Below are 16,359 nucleotides of genomic sequence, written 5' to 3'. Positions count from 1 at the left end.
TTCACTTTAACCACACACAAACAAACACACACACACACACACACACACACACACACACTCTCACACACACACACACACATACATACACACACTCTCACACATACACACACACATGCATGACTTCCGCAGTGAACAAAAAATTGTGCAGATGGTAGCGTGATCTCAAGGGCTGAGCACCCACAAACCACACAGCAGCCACACAAACAAAGAACAAAAACAAAGAAGGAAAAAGAAAAGTCTGCTACGTATAACTCACTTTACCCAATCTAAAACTCCAGTGTGTGTTATTTGAAAACATATTGATTAAAGCACACATTGCATTAAATCTGCACACATTTACGAACAAATGAGTGCAGCATTTCTGCAAAGGAAATCTGCAAAGATGCTGCAAAGAGATCTATATGTCCCTAGCTCTTTAGGCACCATAGCAGAAGAGAAGCCAACAGAGCCCTCCTACAAACAAGTTCTCTCTAAAAAAAAAAAGGCGGTCTTTAAGCATCTACAGGGCTGAATCACATAGAATTGCATGGAGACAATAAACATGAGCAAGGTAAAGAGGGAACCATGAATGGCTGTTCATGCTCTGCCCCGGAGAGTCACACTACAACCAATAACTCAGGCTATTTATAGTTTGTTCTTCATGTAAAATCGAAGTTTCACATTGCTCTTTAACTCCATCTAGTGGTTATCTCTCAACACACATTTGCTAAGGTATAAGCAAAGAAAAAAAAGCTCAATAAATGTGGACGTGTCTTATTCCTGAATCGTGACTGGATGGGTATATCTGTAAGGATTTACTCATATTCATCATGTACTTGATTTAAAACAAACAAGTGTTTGCAAAACATGCAGGCCCAGTATAAGCATGTTTTTCTTGAGGCATTTCTACTGAAACCTTGGTTTCTTTTCTGCTTCTTAGCACTCAATTAACTTAAAATTCAATTTAAATCATGCATGCATTATTGATTTTATTAGCGTATTTAAACTAAATTAAACCGATAAGGAAAATGCTTTTCATAGGTCACATTTTTAATATTTGGTGGACATAGATACCCTGACATAGAAATGTCACTCTTGAAGTTTTCATTCAATAATAAATGCTGTGTGAAACATTTTTTTTAATTCTACAGCCATCATACACACTTATTTTTTGAGGAGGCTGTTAGTTGTCTATCAACTTCATGGACTCTGAACTTGAACTCACTGTAAATATTTTACTGTGATTGACCAAAGCAGCCTCAAGAGGACATCACTGCACTACAGAGCAACAACAGTTAAGGTTACTATAACCCATCAGCATGAGAAATCATTGCAGGACTACTAAAAGGGTTTATTTGGGTTTCTTATCTTCATTTTAAGATAACCTCATTGTATACAGAAGCAAGCAGAATAAAACAACTTGTATGGAAAATACTGATTTAAGTGGAAACGCATAAAAACAGCTTTAAAAAGAGAATAAAGCCTTGATTTCAAAATTCTGCTTCTCAGGTTCAAGATGTATTGTTGTTGTTTTTTTAAGCGGGTATGTTCGCACTGATGACACAAATTGAATTCAAGTCAAAGTGGGACGTGATTGTCTTTTGGAGACAATGACATCCGACTTATTTTTAAGTCATGTGAAGCTGGTAGATGTGTAGACTAGGTCATGTGTTTTTTTTTGTTATTGAGTTAAGTACGTAACTTTGAAGAAGAGAAATCGTTTAGCCTGAATCTTATGACTCAAAACCTAATTTCAACTCATGTGACACGGAGATAAGCTCACAGTAAATGGGACAAGCACTGACTGAATAAAATGTTTAATATGAACGTGATGCGAATCATTTGGTGAGGCATTTACAGTCACAAAATGTCAGTCTAACTGCTACCAGTTTGTGTTGTTGCATTAGCAAACAAACCAGTTATTTAAAGACTCTTTCATACGAACAAATACAACCAATTGTGACTCCACACCTGTTCTTGTATTTTAAAAGGAAGCCCGACATGCATCTGTACATTTTTATTTAGTTACATTTTCCCAAAATACAAAGAAATTTCAGTTTTTCTCTAGAAATTTCTGGTGGGGTTTTTTCTTTTTTTAATCTCCTATCGCCAAAGTTTCAAAAGAAATTTGCTTAACTAACTTCATTATTGTGGGCAATGGCAGCATGGCATTTTGCGATCTGGCCTATCATAGTAAACAGCTTATTGTTTTGTTACCTACATCATCACAAAAGTATCCTGTTTTCCCAAGAGAACAAGCTCTGTTATCCTGAGAGAATTAGATACATTAATTCAACATAATGACAGATCCAGAGATAATAAAACAAATAAGACTTTTTATCACATTAAAACTAGTATTGTTTTCCTGAGATAGGTAGATAGCCAGATAAATAAGTTGTGATCTTGGTAGACAACTGGAAATTACCTGTTATCAAAGGAAAATTGAGTTATTAAAATGTATGGATGCAAGTCAGCTTGCGGCTTCCATAACTTTGAGCCACATACATGCACATTTTTATTGTTATATTTTTATTATTTATTTATATTTAGTTTTATCTAATGTGCTGCAGCATGGCAGTACGTGATTAGCTGATCTAATTTCTTCCTTCTCGAGGATGAGTTCCCACAAGGACAGCCTCATCTGATCTTTCAGAGTCAGCACAAACTAAAAGGTATTTTTTAGAATAAGAAAGAAAACTTTTTTTTGAGGGGGGAGCGGTGGTTGTAGGCATTACGGCCAAAGCTTGGCGCCGTGGTGTGTGACCTCTTTTTATGGGGCGCCTGTACTACAGACTGAGTGACAACAGTGCCCCAGGCCCTTAAATTATACAGCATTTGTATCTTCTTTTTCTTTAGCTCTCATCTCGTGTCTGACTCTGATTTCCTTCACCTTCTCGCTCTAATCTTCATTTGCTTTGCTTCCTGCCTTCCTTGTGTAACAGTGAGAAAATCTATTTTCAGCTTAATCTTGGTGTGACAGGATCCCACGTTAGCCTCCAACCAGCTGTTCTTACTGAGACTCGCATTAAAGATAAACCAGGTTAAAATGGTCACAGTTTTGAAACTTGTGGCAGATAATCCAAAGCACTTTATGCCATGCTAATTCATTTTGACTAAAATAAATCAAGAGGATGAAGTTTTTTGTGAAAACATCTGGCTTTCTATCTTAACAAAGACAGTCTAAAAAAATGTATAAACACCAAAATTGTTTACAGAACTGAGTTACTTACAACATCCTATGGAGTTCACCAGGGAGCTATTATAGGTCCTCCTCAGTTCACTTCTATATAAATAGATGAGACACTGTATTATACTCAGGTACCAGTAGAGTAAAGCTCTATGCCGATGACATAGTTTTCTATAAGTATGCTCAAATTAGTCATCTAAAAATTGGAAAAGTTTTAACAATTTACAATAATATATTTCCAAATTTAAAATACTAGAAAGACTACCTTTAACTTACAAAAATTCTATATTTAGGTATTAAGTTGTCCCTCAGTCTGTCAGTTGATCAGACTTATTTTCAGTCCACTACTGAAAACAATAAATGACAATCTCTACCGCTGGATGAACCTCTCACTATCCATCCTAGGCAGAATAGCAACCATTAAAATGACAATTCTTCCAAAAATGGACTACCTATTCACAAGGATCTCAACGCTCCCTGAGACCGGGGGGGGGGGGGGAATTACCCCAATTTCGTCCAATTTCTGAGCATTATTTGACCCTCCATGCCAGTGTCACTGCCAAATTTAAAACCCAACCTTTGACTTTATCCAGCCGTTGTTCACAAGGTTGTTTTCCCAGTCTTATCATTATTGAGATAAGCCGTCTAAAGGTTATGTAACTTTTATAAATATCCATGTAAAGGGCATCTAAAAACGACACTACATTAGGTGAAGTTTTATTAACCACTACAAAAGATGTTTGTAGATTTTTTTTCTGTATTCCTATTTTTTTCCCACCAAGTTACATTATTATTGAATTGTGAAAATATTTATTTAGTATTTATTTTTTGTTGTTTAAAAAAAAGGCTGCATTTGTAATCTTACAAAATCTCAAAATTACTTTCAAACTTTAAATAAAGTTTTTCACTGTAACTGGCATAGAATTTATTTATGTTTATTTTTGTATTCAAATTCATTTTGTCACATATTTATCATTGGCATGTAAAGATAAACATCCTCGAAATTTTTGCAGATGCCAATCAAGGAAATTGGCCAAAAAAATCCCCTTTTGAAGACATTACTTGGTGTGTTTAACAGATTTTTTCCTCCTGTCATAAAAACCTAGACAGCAGTTATGAGGCCAACTAGAGAGCAAGTTATTTGTACCTTTGATAGTCGCTGTTCATGTAACATCAGGAGGGTAGAGGAATGTGTCCTCCTGACAATGATTGTCACACATTGATGGTATTTTTCACAAGCACTGTCATAACCTAGCGATGATTCACAGTAAAGCTTTGGTTTTATGTAACATCTTTTTAACTGCAGGAGCAGCACTAGGAGATACTGAACATTGCTGCATGTCGATAAGGTTAATGGGGTTTTTAGACAGTCATATTTCCGTTTTATAGCTTAGAGAGACACATTTTCAAGGATGCAAAGCAAGGTCTTGTCTTTCAGTGTTTGAGTCGTGTATGTTTATAGAACTGTCGTTTATCTTAAACCTTATTTCTCTATAAGGTATCAATGCACAAAATGATATTTAAAAACAAAAAAACACATTTCTCAGCTCAAACTAAAATGTTCACAGTAAATGATCTGGTGTCATCTAATAATCTTTAATCTTCTTATAATAACAGTTGTGAATCTTGGTGGGACATATCGAATTCAAAGTAAGCAAAAACAAATAAAAGTAAAATAATTTTGCCTTGTCTGCATGAGGATATAACTGTGGACTTGATGAGAGACAGTGATTCATTTGGATTCTGATGTTTGGTGTATTGCAAAGAAACAAAACAAAGGCTTAAGTAGACCTCCAGTCAAGAGTCAAGGTAAAAAACAATCATTTACAGAAGGGATATAATACCAGAGGATCTCTCTCTCTAGCTCTCTCTCTCTCTCTCTCTCTCTCTCTCTCTCTTCATCAATCGTTTGCACATGGCATTGTTCTCTATGATGGCTTTAAAATGAAATAAAAATTTGAAACAGATGCAATAAGATTCGCTACAGGTGTTGGAAAGACATTTGGAACAAAAAGGTCCACATGTGAAGTCACAGTGACCCTGACCACCAAAATCTAAACAGGTGATCCTTAAATCCAAATAGTGCCAATACTGAAGAGATTTAAGTGTTTCTGACATATTGAGTTTGTAGGATCGGGTCAGGTCAAATGGTCGGAAAAGTGTTTTTCAGGACATAACGATATGGCCATAGATGGACATATCAAGACATAAAAACATGAAACATCAATGAAAAATGGTATCATAAAATGCACATAAAAACACTGACTGATTTAAATATATTCACATCACTTTGCTTTTAAATTATTAACTGGTGAACCATAAACGACACACACTGCAACCGAAGTCAAAATGTGGGCTATCCAAATCAGGATGATGCCTGTTAGCTCTTGCTCCCTCTCTAACCTACATTACTGATCAGGACAGAATCAACACAATTGGACCAGATCTTGGCACACAGACCTAAAAAGATAAGCCGTACAAAATGGTAATCTATTACATACATTCTGTTACTTTGACCGGACAACTGATCGTATTTATCCCTGTACGACTGCATTTTAAGAGGGTCATCAATCATTCAACCTACTTTGGCTGAATATTTTGGATCCCTTAGACTGTAAGTTTAGCTATTGTTACAAGATGGCTTCTTTTTCTTCTTTGTCGTAACAAAGGAGGAGACTCAGACAAAAAGTCTGAAAAAATGTGTTTTAATTTGGCCAGCAACAAAATAATCAAAAGATCTTGTTAAGTGGGTTAAGCAGGCGACTGGTCATGTTTACTTTTCTACTTCAAACAGCTAAAAATCACCACTTTTAGAGCAAAAATTGAGAATAACCCGCTGAGCCAAGAAAAGGACTTGCTACCGACAGAGTGAGAAAGAAACCACACTTTTTAGGATCTTTGAAATTACTTTTAAGGTAGCCAAAAAGTTGGGATCATTGAGCGTCCTTTTTTCAAAAACCCCATGAGATCAGGTCAGAACTTCGCCGAGTGAGAAAGCTCAGCTCGTGTGAGCTCTGGCAGCTTTGCAAACGACATCAAGCACGGCAGATGATCGTTGAGGAATGCATATTGAGAAGTGTGACTTCTCTATTCTGCCATGCTTGACCAATGTCTGTATACATCATGTACTATATCTGACATGCGAAAAAAAGGCTGATGGACTGGGAAAAGACCAATTTCTGTGGGAATTTATCCGTGTTATCAAGCTCCTTTCTGCTTCCAAATTATTCCAAATTGCCTAAATTAGGCATGTAATTATGCAGCAAATAATGGTTTCAACTACATTACAGAGTTTGGTTTATTACCAAACATCCAAGGCCAACTTACAGCACCAACATGACTGCTCTGTTCCCAATACTTTCTCTATTTGAAGAATCAACTGGAACATTTTTATTGACATTTCATTTGGCTTTAAAAACTTCCAAAACTGGTAAGCAAGTTACTGTGAACCATTGTGCTGCAGTCAGATGGCCTGCACTCATTGGCTGAGCCAAAGGCGTGTAGGCTTTAACTGAGGGGAGGGGCGGAGAGGTCAACAGGTTACTCCAAACACGTTATCAGACACAGTTGACGACTAAGGTACAAGCGATACTGCTGGAACCCAAACACTGAGGTTGTTGACTCAATGGGAGATCATAATACACAACAAGGCTGACAACAGTCCTCTTAGGAGTCAATGCCAAACAACCATTGAGGTCAAAGGCTGTGTGTTGTGGTGCCTCCATGTTTTGGCTGGTGTTAGACTTTGACAAACCGGTAGTGGTCTTGGGTCTGTTTTCACCTGCGTGTTCCTACATAAGTAAACCAAGACAAAGGTCAATAACTGGCTTATGGGAACTTGCATAATAAGGTAGCCCTTTACTAGATGTCTTAAACCTCTTAAGAATAAACCTTTAAAAAATACATGTTATATAATTTTTGTGTTAACATAACCCAAAAAAAAAGAGGTCTGTGAGTTGTGCAATATTTACAATAACCAGTTTGTCACCAACATGTGTTTTTCTTCTTATGCAAGTTTGTGTCAATATGCTCTCAGTCTTTCTGGGTGAACTCGGCTGAAAGGTACACAGTAGAGACAGTAAAGGACACAACTGAATTACAGAGTTACTGTACAAGGGGTTTTTCTATAGTACATGATTAACACGGGGTAGGACTGCGGTTTGATTCCCCCTGAAGGATCAGGGGGGGATTACTGGAGGTACATTACAGGGCACCCAACTGTAAGGAATGAAGAGTTTCCATGGTAACAATGTCTTTCAATTTTGAGCTTGTTTAACACGGTCTGGCTTTGCTAAAAGGTATCTTCTGTAACCATTGGGGATCCCTCCTCAATGGAGCCAACCAATGATTTTGTGAAGTCATTGAATGGGACCAATGCACTGGTAAGCACCATATAAACAAAATGTACTGGCTCAAAGACAAAAAAATGCTTCACTCAATGTTTATTTTACCAAATGATCTGACTTAGATCTCCCTCTGGGCTTCTAGAATTCCCTTGTTGTCAAATCTCTGGTCAGTGGTTTCAGCTGCTCACCCCTCTACCAATTGACCGTCCTTTTTAAGGTACTGCTGTAAGAAGCATCAGCTCTTTGACTTCGAGTGGTAAGAATAAAAAAAATCATATTCTTGACATAATGCTCAAATGTCATGGAATGCACAAAAAGGCTCCCAACAAATGGTGATAATATTAAATATGTATGTACTGTATGTAGACACACTGAAATATGAGCAGTGAAGTTGAAAATGTATAGGTGGATCAGAAATCAGTCACATGGCACTATTGCCTCATTCCAAAGAAACACAACATAGTTTTGTAGACAACCACGCTCCACGGACAATCTGTCAGCTGGTAAACAAACCGAAAAAAGTGAAATCAGTAAAAGGGTTACGGTTGAAACTGTAGAGCACCAAAACGCAGAACTACATTTTGTCAGTCATGTTTCTAAGTAAGAGGAACACGCCTGTGAAACACATTACAAATAAATGCTTCTGTCCGGAAAGGGAAAGGGGTTGCAAATTAGCCGCGACTAGAAACCTGTGTCATCTACTGTGTGTTGACATATGAAGCCATGCTCATTGCATGTGTTCCTGTTCAAAAACAAATAAATGAATAGTCTCTTTGAACCTTGGAACCGACATTTTCAGTATCACAGTTTGTTTTGGAAGTCATGGCGTCCTGATGACTTGATCGGTCGCGTGTACCCTCCTGGTGACCTCACCTACTCTCTCAATACCTTGTCTGAGGAACAGTACAAACTCACGCTCAACACGTAATGGTCTGTCATTGTAACACATCACTATTGCACAACCTTACATCCTTGTTCTTCAGAATAATGTTTTCTTAATTGACTCAATGACTGGTCGTGGTTTGGTAATCTGGTAATCAACTGACTTTTGGGTTGTTCCCTTTCCTTTCCTTGGAGCATCAATCAATCTTCTGTATGGCACCAGTTCACAACAAATGTAACCTCGAGACACCGCACTCTTATATACATATCGATGTGGTTTCAAAGTAGCTCACTTTCACTGGAACAGGTCATACATGGGTTTCTATTACAGAACAGTATATTTTCTTCTGTACTCACCAAAAAGTGTTGTTGTTGTTGAGTTGTCTTGTCACCCATGTTTCCCCCAATGGGGGGGATCTCCTGATTATTGGCAACCTGTTTGCAATGCTTGCTTTAGTTCAAGTCCAAGTTACAGTCCAGATGATCTCTATTGTAAATGCAGAATCTGTAGGCATTGGTATTTAGTATTGTCTACAAGTGAAAACAAGTTGGAAGGAGAGCAAACGAGAAGCGAAACACATCAACCCCAATATAACCCTGGCTGACATCGGCGGTCACATGACCCTGAATAAGCTTTAATGAATTGATGTCATTAAACAGACATAATGCATAAAAGTGTGGTAAGATGTCATCTTTCAACTTTTGAATCTTAGAAATGGCAAAGCCTAGAGTAGGAAGGGTTGGCACGGAGCCCAATATTGCAAACTGCTGGCTGCAAAGGGAAGCTCCAAAAAGTGTCTGCTGCTCTAAGAGGCTATATCACGCATAGAGCAGGTGGGCTCAAGATTGAATTCAACAAAATCGGACCTGTGGCTCCTTTCCTGTCAAGTCTGCCATTGTAGTTAAGTCCTCTAAAACGGATTTAACAGAGGTCGACTAGATTCATTTTTTTTATAATATGGTGACATTGTGTACATATTTGACCAAATACACACAAAACGATTATCATACAAATTGTAATTCTGGTTATTTGTTAGTGCAGTTATCATAAAAATCACAAGAATAAAAAGGCCTGTCAGGCTGACTAAGTACAGTTTTACTTGCACCGGAGTTTTTTCTCACCACAGTACCTAATATCTGTAAGTAAAAGATCCGGGATTTGTTTTCCGCAACTGGTGGATAATCAATTACAGGAACTGTTCAGCTACTTTACTGCTTTCAATCCCCTTGACTTCCCTGTTGCTCTAAAGTGTCCTAATGTGTGTTTTCTGCTGTTTCAACCTTGAGTTGCTCCCTTTAATGTGCATGCATCAACGTCGTCGAACAAACCGATCCTTTCACATTATTTCAGGAACATCGATTACAGGACATTTAGTCCAGGTGACTGATCTTCCTCGTGATTGCATGTGTTGTGTGTGTGTGTGTGTGTGTACAATTTCAACACAACCCGTGAGTACAATAAAGAACCTGAGCTGATCAAAGGAATGTACTGTTACTTCATTACGGGTTGTAATCTGTCTACTTTACAACGCATAAATGCTCCAACCGAGGTGTTTCAGTGAGCTCTTACCGGCAACAATAGCAAAAACTACAGGAAGCATCAGGAAGCTTCTCACAGCTGTGAAGTTGGGAATAAGGTGTTATAAATACTCAAAGAAAAAAATACTATTAATGCGGGTTTGTCAATTTGCAAATGACCGTTATAAAGCTGTTTCCTTTGACTTGTGACAAATATCGCAGATCACACTTTTATGTATATAATTCTCAGTTACTGTGGTAAAGAAATAATTTCCTGTTGTTTAGGAAATAGATGTTAAAATGAAACTGTTAGGTTGGGGTTGTTTCTGCTGTAGAAGTTCAATGATGAAATAGCGAAACAGAGGGTGGATCATTTAAGAATTTATCCAGACGAGGTCAGAAAACAGCAACAGAACACAAATTGCTGACAAAGTATAGTTGCTAATATTCTGTTGGAAGGTACAGCCCTGTAAGGGCCCGAAAGTGAGCCGCCGTCTCCCATATTTGGGCACACTTTGGGCTCTTACAAGACCACATATTCCTCTCCATTTGGGTACATCTCTAAAAGGCAAAACAAACCTAATATAGATCTGCTGTTATGAGATGTCTGAGCCATATATGGTGACAGCTTCACATGCTGTTCACACCCAAAAGAAGAATTCATCTTAGCGGGTAGACAGTTTGAAATGGTACACTCACAAAGTTACCAAGAGGAATGAATTCATGAAAATTTGTACTAAGATCCCCCTAAAGAAATCTGAATATTATTCTGAATTGATGTGTATAAATTGCTTTTAGCAGCAGGAAAAGGTTCAATATCTTTCAGGCTGAACTGTGGTATCCTGTTGTGGAGTACTACAAAGTCCATTGATAGGATGTATTTTTTATGATTAGGGCTGTACCAGCATTATATAGTCAATCTGGATTAATCAACATCTGAAATGAATGCACTCTTTTATTTTAATTGTGATATATCACATGCCATTCTGTCCATAGAGGTGCACTGTGGATTACACTTCGGGATGTTTTGCTGTAGTCACAGTTTGAAAAGAACCACATTGCTGCATCTTTGAATGTCTCATTTCACTTTAAAAAAAACTCTCAGACCGCTCAGACGACGAGTTTACGGTAATATCCACCTAATGACATCAAACATATCACTTTTTTACAGTACATTTTCACTGTTTTCATTTCGTTTTTGATCCCTAAAGAGTTATTTTTTTGCCTGGTGGTTTGCTCTTGCAGAGGCGTTGGTCCTCGAGGCAGGCGGCCCGGGTTCAAATCCGAACTGTGGCTACTTTCCTGCCTGTTGTTTGCCACTCTCTCTCTCGCCCCAGTTCCTGACTCTATCCGCTGTCCCGTCCCTCCAATGAAGGCATAAAAAGCCCAAAAATGTATAATATATATAAAAAATAAACGTTACCTTTGTTCCGGATAAGTTAATGCTGTAACCTTCCATCTACTAGAAGGTCCTTACTTTATTTCAAAATAAAAGCAGGTTGAATTCAAACACAAGCAAGTCCTCTCAGCTTAGACAGAAGATAAATTCAAAATAAAAGCCTGATCATTTTAATTTATTAATGCGAAATAAAGGAATTTTAAACATGTGATTAATTACGATTAGCTATTGAAAACGTATGATTAATCACAATAAAAAATTTTAACCATTTGACAAGACTAATTTTGATGCATTTAGGTTATTTTATATACGGATTATTGTATACCAATTCATTGTTTAATCTTAAATTGCAAATTTCAGTAGAATTTGGTCACATTGAAGGCAAACAAAGTACACAGCATTGTGCTCAATCACTATACTCCGGTTCTTTGGAACTGGCATAGAGATGGATTTTTGTCAGTCAATGTGTGTGATGACGTGTGTGTTTCCGTCCCCCGTCAATGAAAACACTAACAGAAGGACGGGTCAGACACGTGATAATCAAAACAAAATGTTTCCCAACAACCTGAGTCAAGGTTAAAAGCACATCATATCTTGTTCTGCGTGCGGGACAATAACCTAAGTCTTGATCAATAAAAGCTGAGAGCTGAAAGGATGTCACTTCCTGTTGACATTGATGTGATGGCCTTTTAAAAGTGGCTAATAAGTCACTGCAGGCAAGAGGGGAGGGCGATGAACGGGATGTGGTGGGGGGGGGGGGGGGGGGGGGGCTGTGGATCAGAAAGTAGTTTGGGTTTAATTTGGGTTCCCTATTGTGAAGGTGTGTCCCAACAGCCAATGAGGATTGTGTAACCACATGCGTCATTTTTGAGCAGAGGAGGTGTGGTGTTGGATGGGAGGGGGCTCTGGGTCTATAATAGAGCCGGCAACTGCCATTTCTTCAGACACAACTGAGAAGAACTGAAGACTTTATCAGGACCCCAAACCAGAAGAACTCAAGAAAATACTTTTTTCTAAACAGGCTTCTATACCATACTTTACTCGTTCAACAGCTGGACTCTGATTCAACATTTCCCTGCCTTGGAATTAGATTTTCTGCGCCTGCAAAGTGTGTATTCACACATTCGCTCTTTCCCCCCCAACATCAGACACTTTTTTTTTAATCTTCCGAGATGTTTCCAGAGACAAACAAAGGGTGAGTACACTTCTGGACAGTGTGTTCTTTTCAGCTTTCACTTTCTCCATGCTGCCGGACACATGGTCCATTCATGGGCAGGTCGAGGGCGAGGGGTAGAGAATAAAACAGGAATGTTTGGCAGGGGGCCCAAAAAAATTGTGCTCATGCGCTTTGGGCAGCGGATGTTAAGTAACAAAAGTTTCCAGAGGGGGTCCACGCGGGGGGTGGGGGGGGGGGGGGGGGGGGGGGGGGGGAGTATGTCTTTGGCACTTTAAAAGCTGCTTTTTGCTGATGACACCATAATGAATATCCATATTCTTTTAATGGCTTTCTGTGACTTTATGGTTCAAATAACAGAAACAGCACTTAAATTTAACTTAACTTAAATAAGACGGTCTTTAAGAACATAAAACAACATAGGTTGATCCACGTTTGGGTGTCAGTGAAAGCAGCAGCTTGTTACAGGCGTTTCACTTATTACAATGTAATAATAAATGTTTAATTTCACTTTAGCAAACCTTTAAACAGCGTGTGTGTCACCATGCACGAGGGGAATGATACTGCATTGACTCCTTATTAGTATCAGTTCTCAGATTAGGCTTGCCGCCCAGAAAATAGCTCTTGCCCTGTAATGTGATTAGCACATCACATGTTACTGAACGTGTAAGGTGGAAAAAAGGGATAGAAAACTCCTCTAGAAAAAGCACAACTCTGACAGTTTGATGACATCTATTGGACAGAATAAGCAAAAAAGTGCACAAAAACAAACTTGTATTATGATCTTTCTGGGTTCAGTTTTCATTCTTTTCTTGCTCACTTGGCTTCACACAAAGCTCTCCCCCAGCCTTTAAAGACAAATCAGACTCAGCTGACCTGAATTATTGCCGTGACCCGTGCGTGTATCCCTTACAACCTAAAGTTCGTCCTAACCTTTGACTCTGCTTTTCATGTCATGCAGCTACAGCTATGAGGACTGCAAGGCCACTGCCGATTGGCTGCTGGCCCAGACAGACGTCCGACCCACAGTGGGCATCGTGTGCGGCTCAGGGCTCGGAGGGCTGGCTGACATGTTGAAGGACCAGGTGGCCTTCAACTACAAAGACATCCCCAACTTTCCTCAAAGCACCGGTGAGTTTAAATCCAACTAAAGTGGCCCACTTTTTGTTTTCTTTTCCGTTTCCTGTTCATATTCACTGAGTGGATGTATTTTAACCTGCAGTGCACGGACATGCTGGTCGGCTGGTGTTCGGCACCTTGAAGGGGCGGCCATGCGTTTGCATGCAAGGGCGCTTCCACTTGTACGAGGGCTACACGATCCAGAAGGTGAGTGTGGTGCAACATCTCGGAGAACATTCAAATACTTGTATTCAATCTCGTCATGCTAGTAAAAGATCCCGTCGCCCAGAGTTCCTTCTAATACAACATACGTGTTCCTCTCCAGATTACGCTGCCCATACGCATCTTCAAGCTGCTCGGCGTGGAAACAGTGATGCTAACCAACGCTGCCGGAGGCCTCAATCAGGACTTTAAAGTTGGAGATGTCATGATCATCAAGGACCACCTCAACATGCCAGGATTCGCTGGCAACAATCCATTGTCTGGACCGAATGATGAAAGGTAGCGTTACGCAATCCTGTTCTCTTTTACGCACTAGACCTACAACTGCAAAAGTGGTCTGCAGACATTCAGCAACATTTCCTTTTACCTTTTCCCCACTAAACCTTCCACCTGTTCTTCTTCCTCCCTTAGGTTTGGTGTGCGCTTCCCCTGCATGTCCGACGCCTATGACAGAGATCTCCAGCAGCTAGCCATGGACGTGGGACAGGAGCTCGGCTATGGAGACTTCCTGAAGGAGGGCGTGTACTGCGTGCTGGGTGGACCCTCATTTGAGACCATCGCTGAGTCCCGTATGCTTCACAAACTGGGCGCTGATGCTGTTGGTGAGTAGCCAAAAAAAGATTTGAAGTCACCAATACAATATATCATAGTTAAAGTACAAGTCTGTATTAATCTAGCTAGCACTCAACGGCAACATTAGCTCTACTGTTGTTCCACTGGAAAACGTTCTTTGATATTTATTTTGGCATCCATTTCTCTTTAAAGGTGCTATATAAATAAAGTAATAATTATTCATATTTATTTATATTTATGTGCCCTTCCTTTCCCTAGAAATATGCAGTTTTTAAAAATAATAATTTTAAATAAGCCTATAGGCTAGCAGTCGTTAGCAAAATGCTTTGATCTTCTTCTGCAGCTACAACAGTGATAAAAAAAAAAGAATAATTATGTCCATGATGTCTTTTGTAACATTTTAGTTCAATGTGGGCCTTCTCTCACTAGGTAGGCCTACTGGAAGTTTATTTTAGCTAGCAACGATTAGCAACTTCTTGTTATCCTTATTAGCGAAATAAACCTTTAATATGTATGGCTTTCTTACTTATCCTTGCATCTTTTTTTAAGTTTTATTTCAATCGCTCTTCTACTCACTAGGAATGAGCACAGCCCCTGAGGTGATCGTCGCCCGTCACTGCGGCATGCGCGTCTTCGCCCTCTCGTTGATCACCAACCAGGCGGTGATGGACTACGACAGCCAAGAGAAGGCCAACCACGAGGAGGTCCTTCAGACGGGGAAGCAGAGAGCGGAGCAGCTGGAGCTGCTTGTATCCACCATGGTGACCAGGATTGAGCACAACAACAACTTTGTCTAAGAGACGCCATGTTCTGTAGTGCTAGTAAGAGGCTAGAATTTTTAGCAATGTAGTAAGAATGTAGGAGACTTAAAGTGGTTATGGTTCACACTTAGTGCGATTGTGTCAAAGAAAAGCTACTTAAGTATTAAGTTGAGGATTGGACTTTTGTGGTATTCTATAATACAGAACACACACAAACTGTTTTCTTTCCACCGTGCCTTAATGTGACATCTTACATTCCCATCCCGAGCGGCTCGTCAGTTTTCTATTTGTATCATTTGAAATGAAACGTATTTGTTCTAACTTAAAACATGTGATCAGTTTGTGTAAATGTCTGCAATTTAACTTAACAATGAGCACAAATCTGCTGTAAAAAAAATCGAAATATTGTGATGTTGAAACGTGTACATTAAGGTATTGTACGGTGCTTGTTTTTTTAAATATGAATGTTGTTACTAAAGATGCTATTTATTATCATATCAAATGTGTTTGTGCTGTTCTTCAGGGTGTGGTAATGGGGTTAAACATCTCAATCATAAAAATAATCTTAGAGCCTTTTATTAGATGCATCAACAGAAAAAAATTGATCATTAATCCAGACACTCGTAAAATCCTCCCCATGTTTAATTCCAAAGTATGCATGGAAGTTTTACAGACACACTGCGCAGTAAACCAATGCAACAGATGACGAATGAGTCCAAAGGGACTCTGAATGTTACTACTGTAAACGTTTGGTTATATAAGCATTACGCTGCAAAAAGTGAAGACAAGAATGCTGGCATTGCCTCAAAAAGGCAAATAAATCTAACAGTACTGGGGCCACGTTTTATGAATAAATGTTTCAAATTGAATCCCACCATTTACAAAAAAAATAAAAATAAGATGAGGGTTAAAAATATTGGCAGGACTAGCTATTTTGGTATTTGAACACTTGCAGGTCACATTTTCAGATTCACAAAAATTTGACACTGTATACAAAGATTTGAAATAGTTCCAAGACTTTTTGTTTTTTAAACATAAAAGTGACATTATTTAAAAACCTCTTAAACACTTGCTCCCCCTGTTGAACAGAATTGAGGCAGGCAGACAACATTTCAAACAGCATGCACACGACATATCCATTTATCTTGCATAATGTATTTACCTTCACTGTAAATATTGACTGTTCTTGTTCCCTTCTG

The 16,359-nt window shown here is 38.9% G+C and overlaps 1 protein-coding gene across 1 annotated transcript; it reads left to right on the top strand.

Annotated features, from left to right (window-relative positions):
• The first annotated feature begins 12,245 nt into the window (after positions 1 to 12,245).
• pnp5a (purine nucleoside phosphorylase 5a) lies at positions 12,246 to 15,662 on the top strand. The gene is made up of 6 exons (XM_061030824.1): positions 12,246 to 12,506; positions 13,447 to 13,616; positions 13,708 to 13,811; positions 13,930 to 14,105; positions 14,238 to 14,428; positions 14,979 to 15,662. The coding sequence occupies exons 1-6, from the start codon at positions 12,484 to 12,486 to the stop codon at positions 15,194 to 15,196; spliced, it is 882 nt and encodes a 293-aa protein (XP_060886807.1). The 5' UTR covers positions 12,246 to 12,483; the 3' UTR covers positions 15,197 to 15,662.
• Positions 15,663 to 16,359: the final 697 nt, after the last annotated feature.

This window comes from Labrus mixtus, chromosome 23, assembly GCF_963584025.1.
Source record: "Labrus mixtus chromosome 23, fLabMix1.1, whole genome shotgun sequence".
Taxonomy (NCBI): Eukaryota; Metazoa; Chordata; class Actinopteri; order Labriformes; family Labridae; genus Labrus; species Labrus mixtus.
The sequence above is the reverse complement of the archived record's forward strand: the minus strand, read 5'-3'. Positions and strand labels throughout refer to the sequence as shown.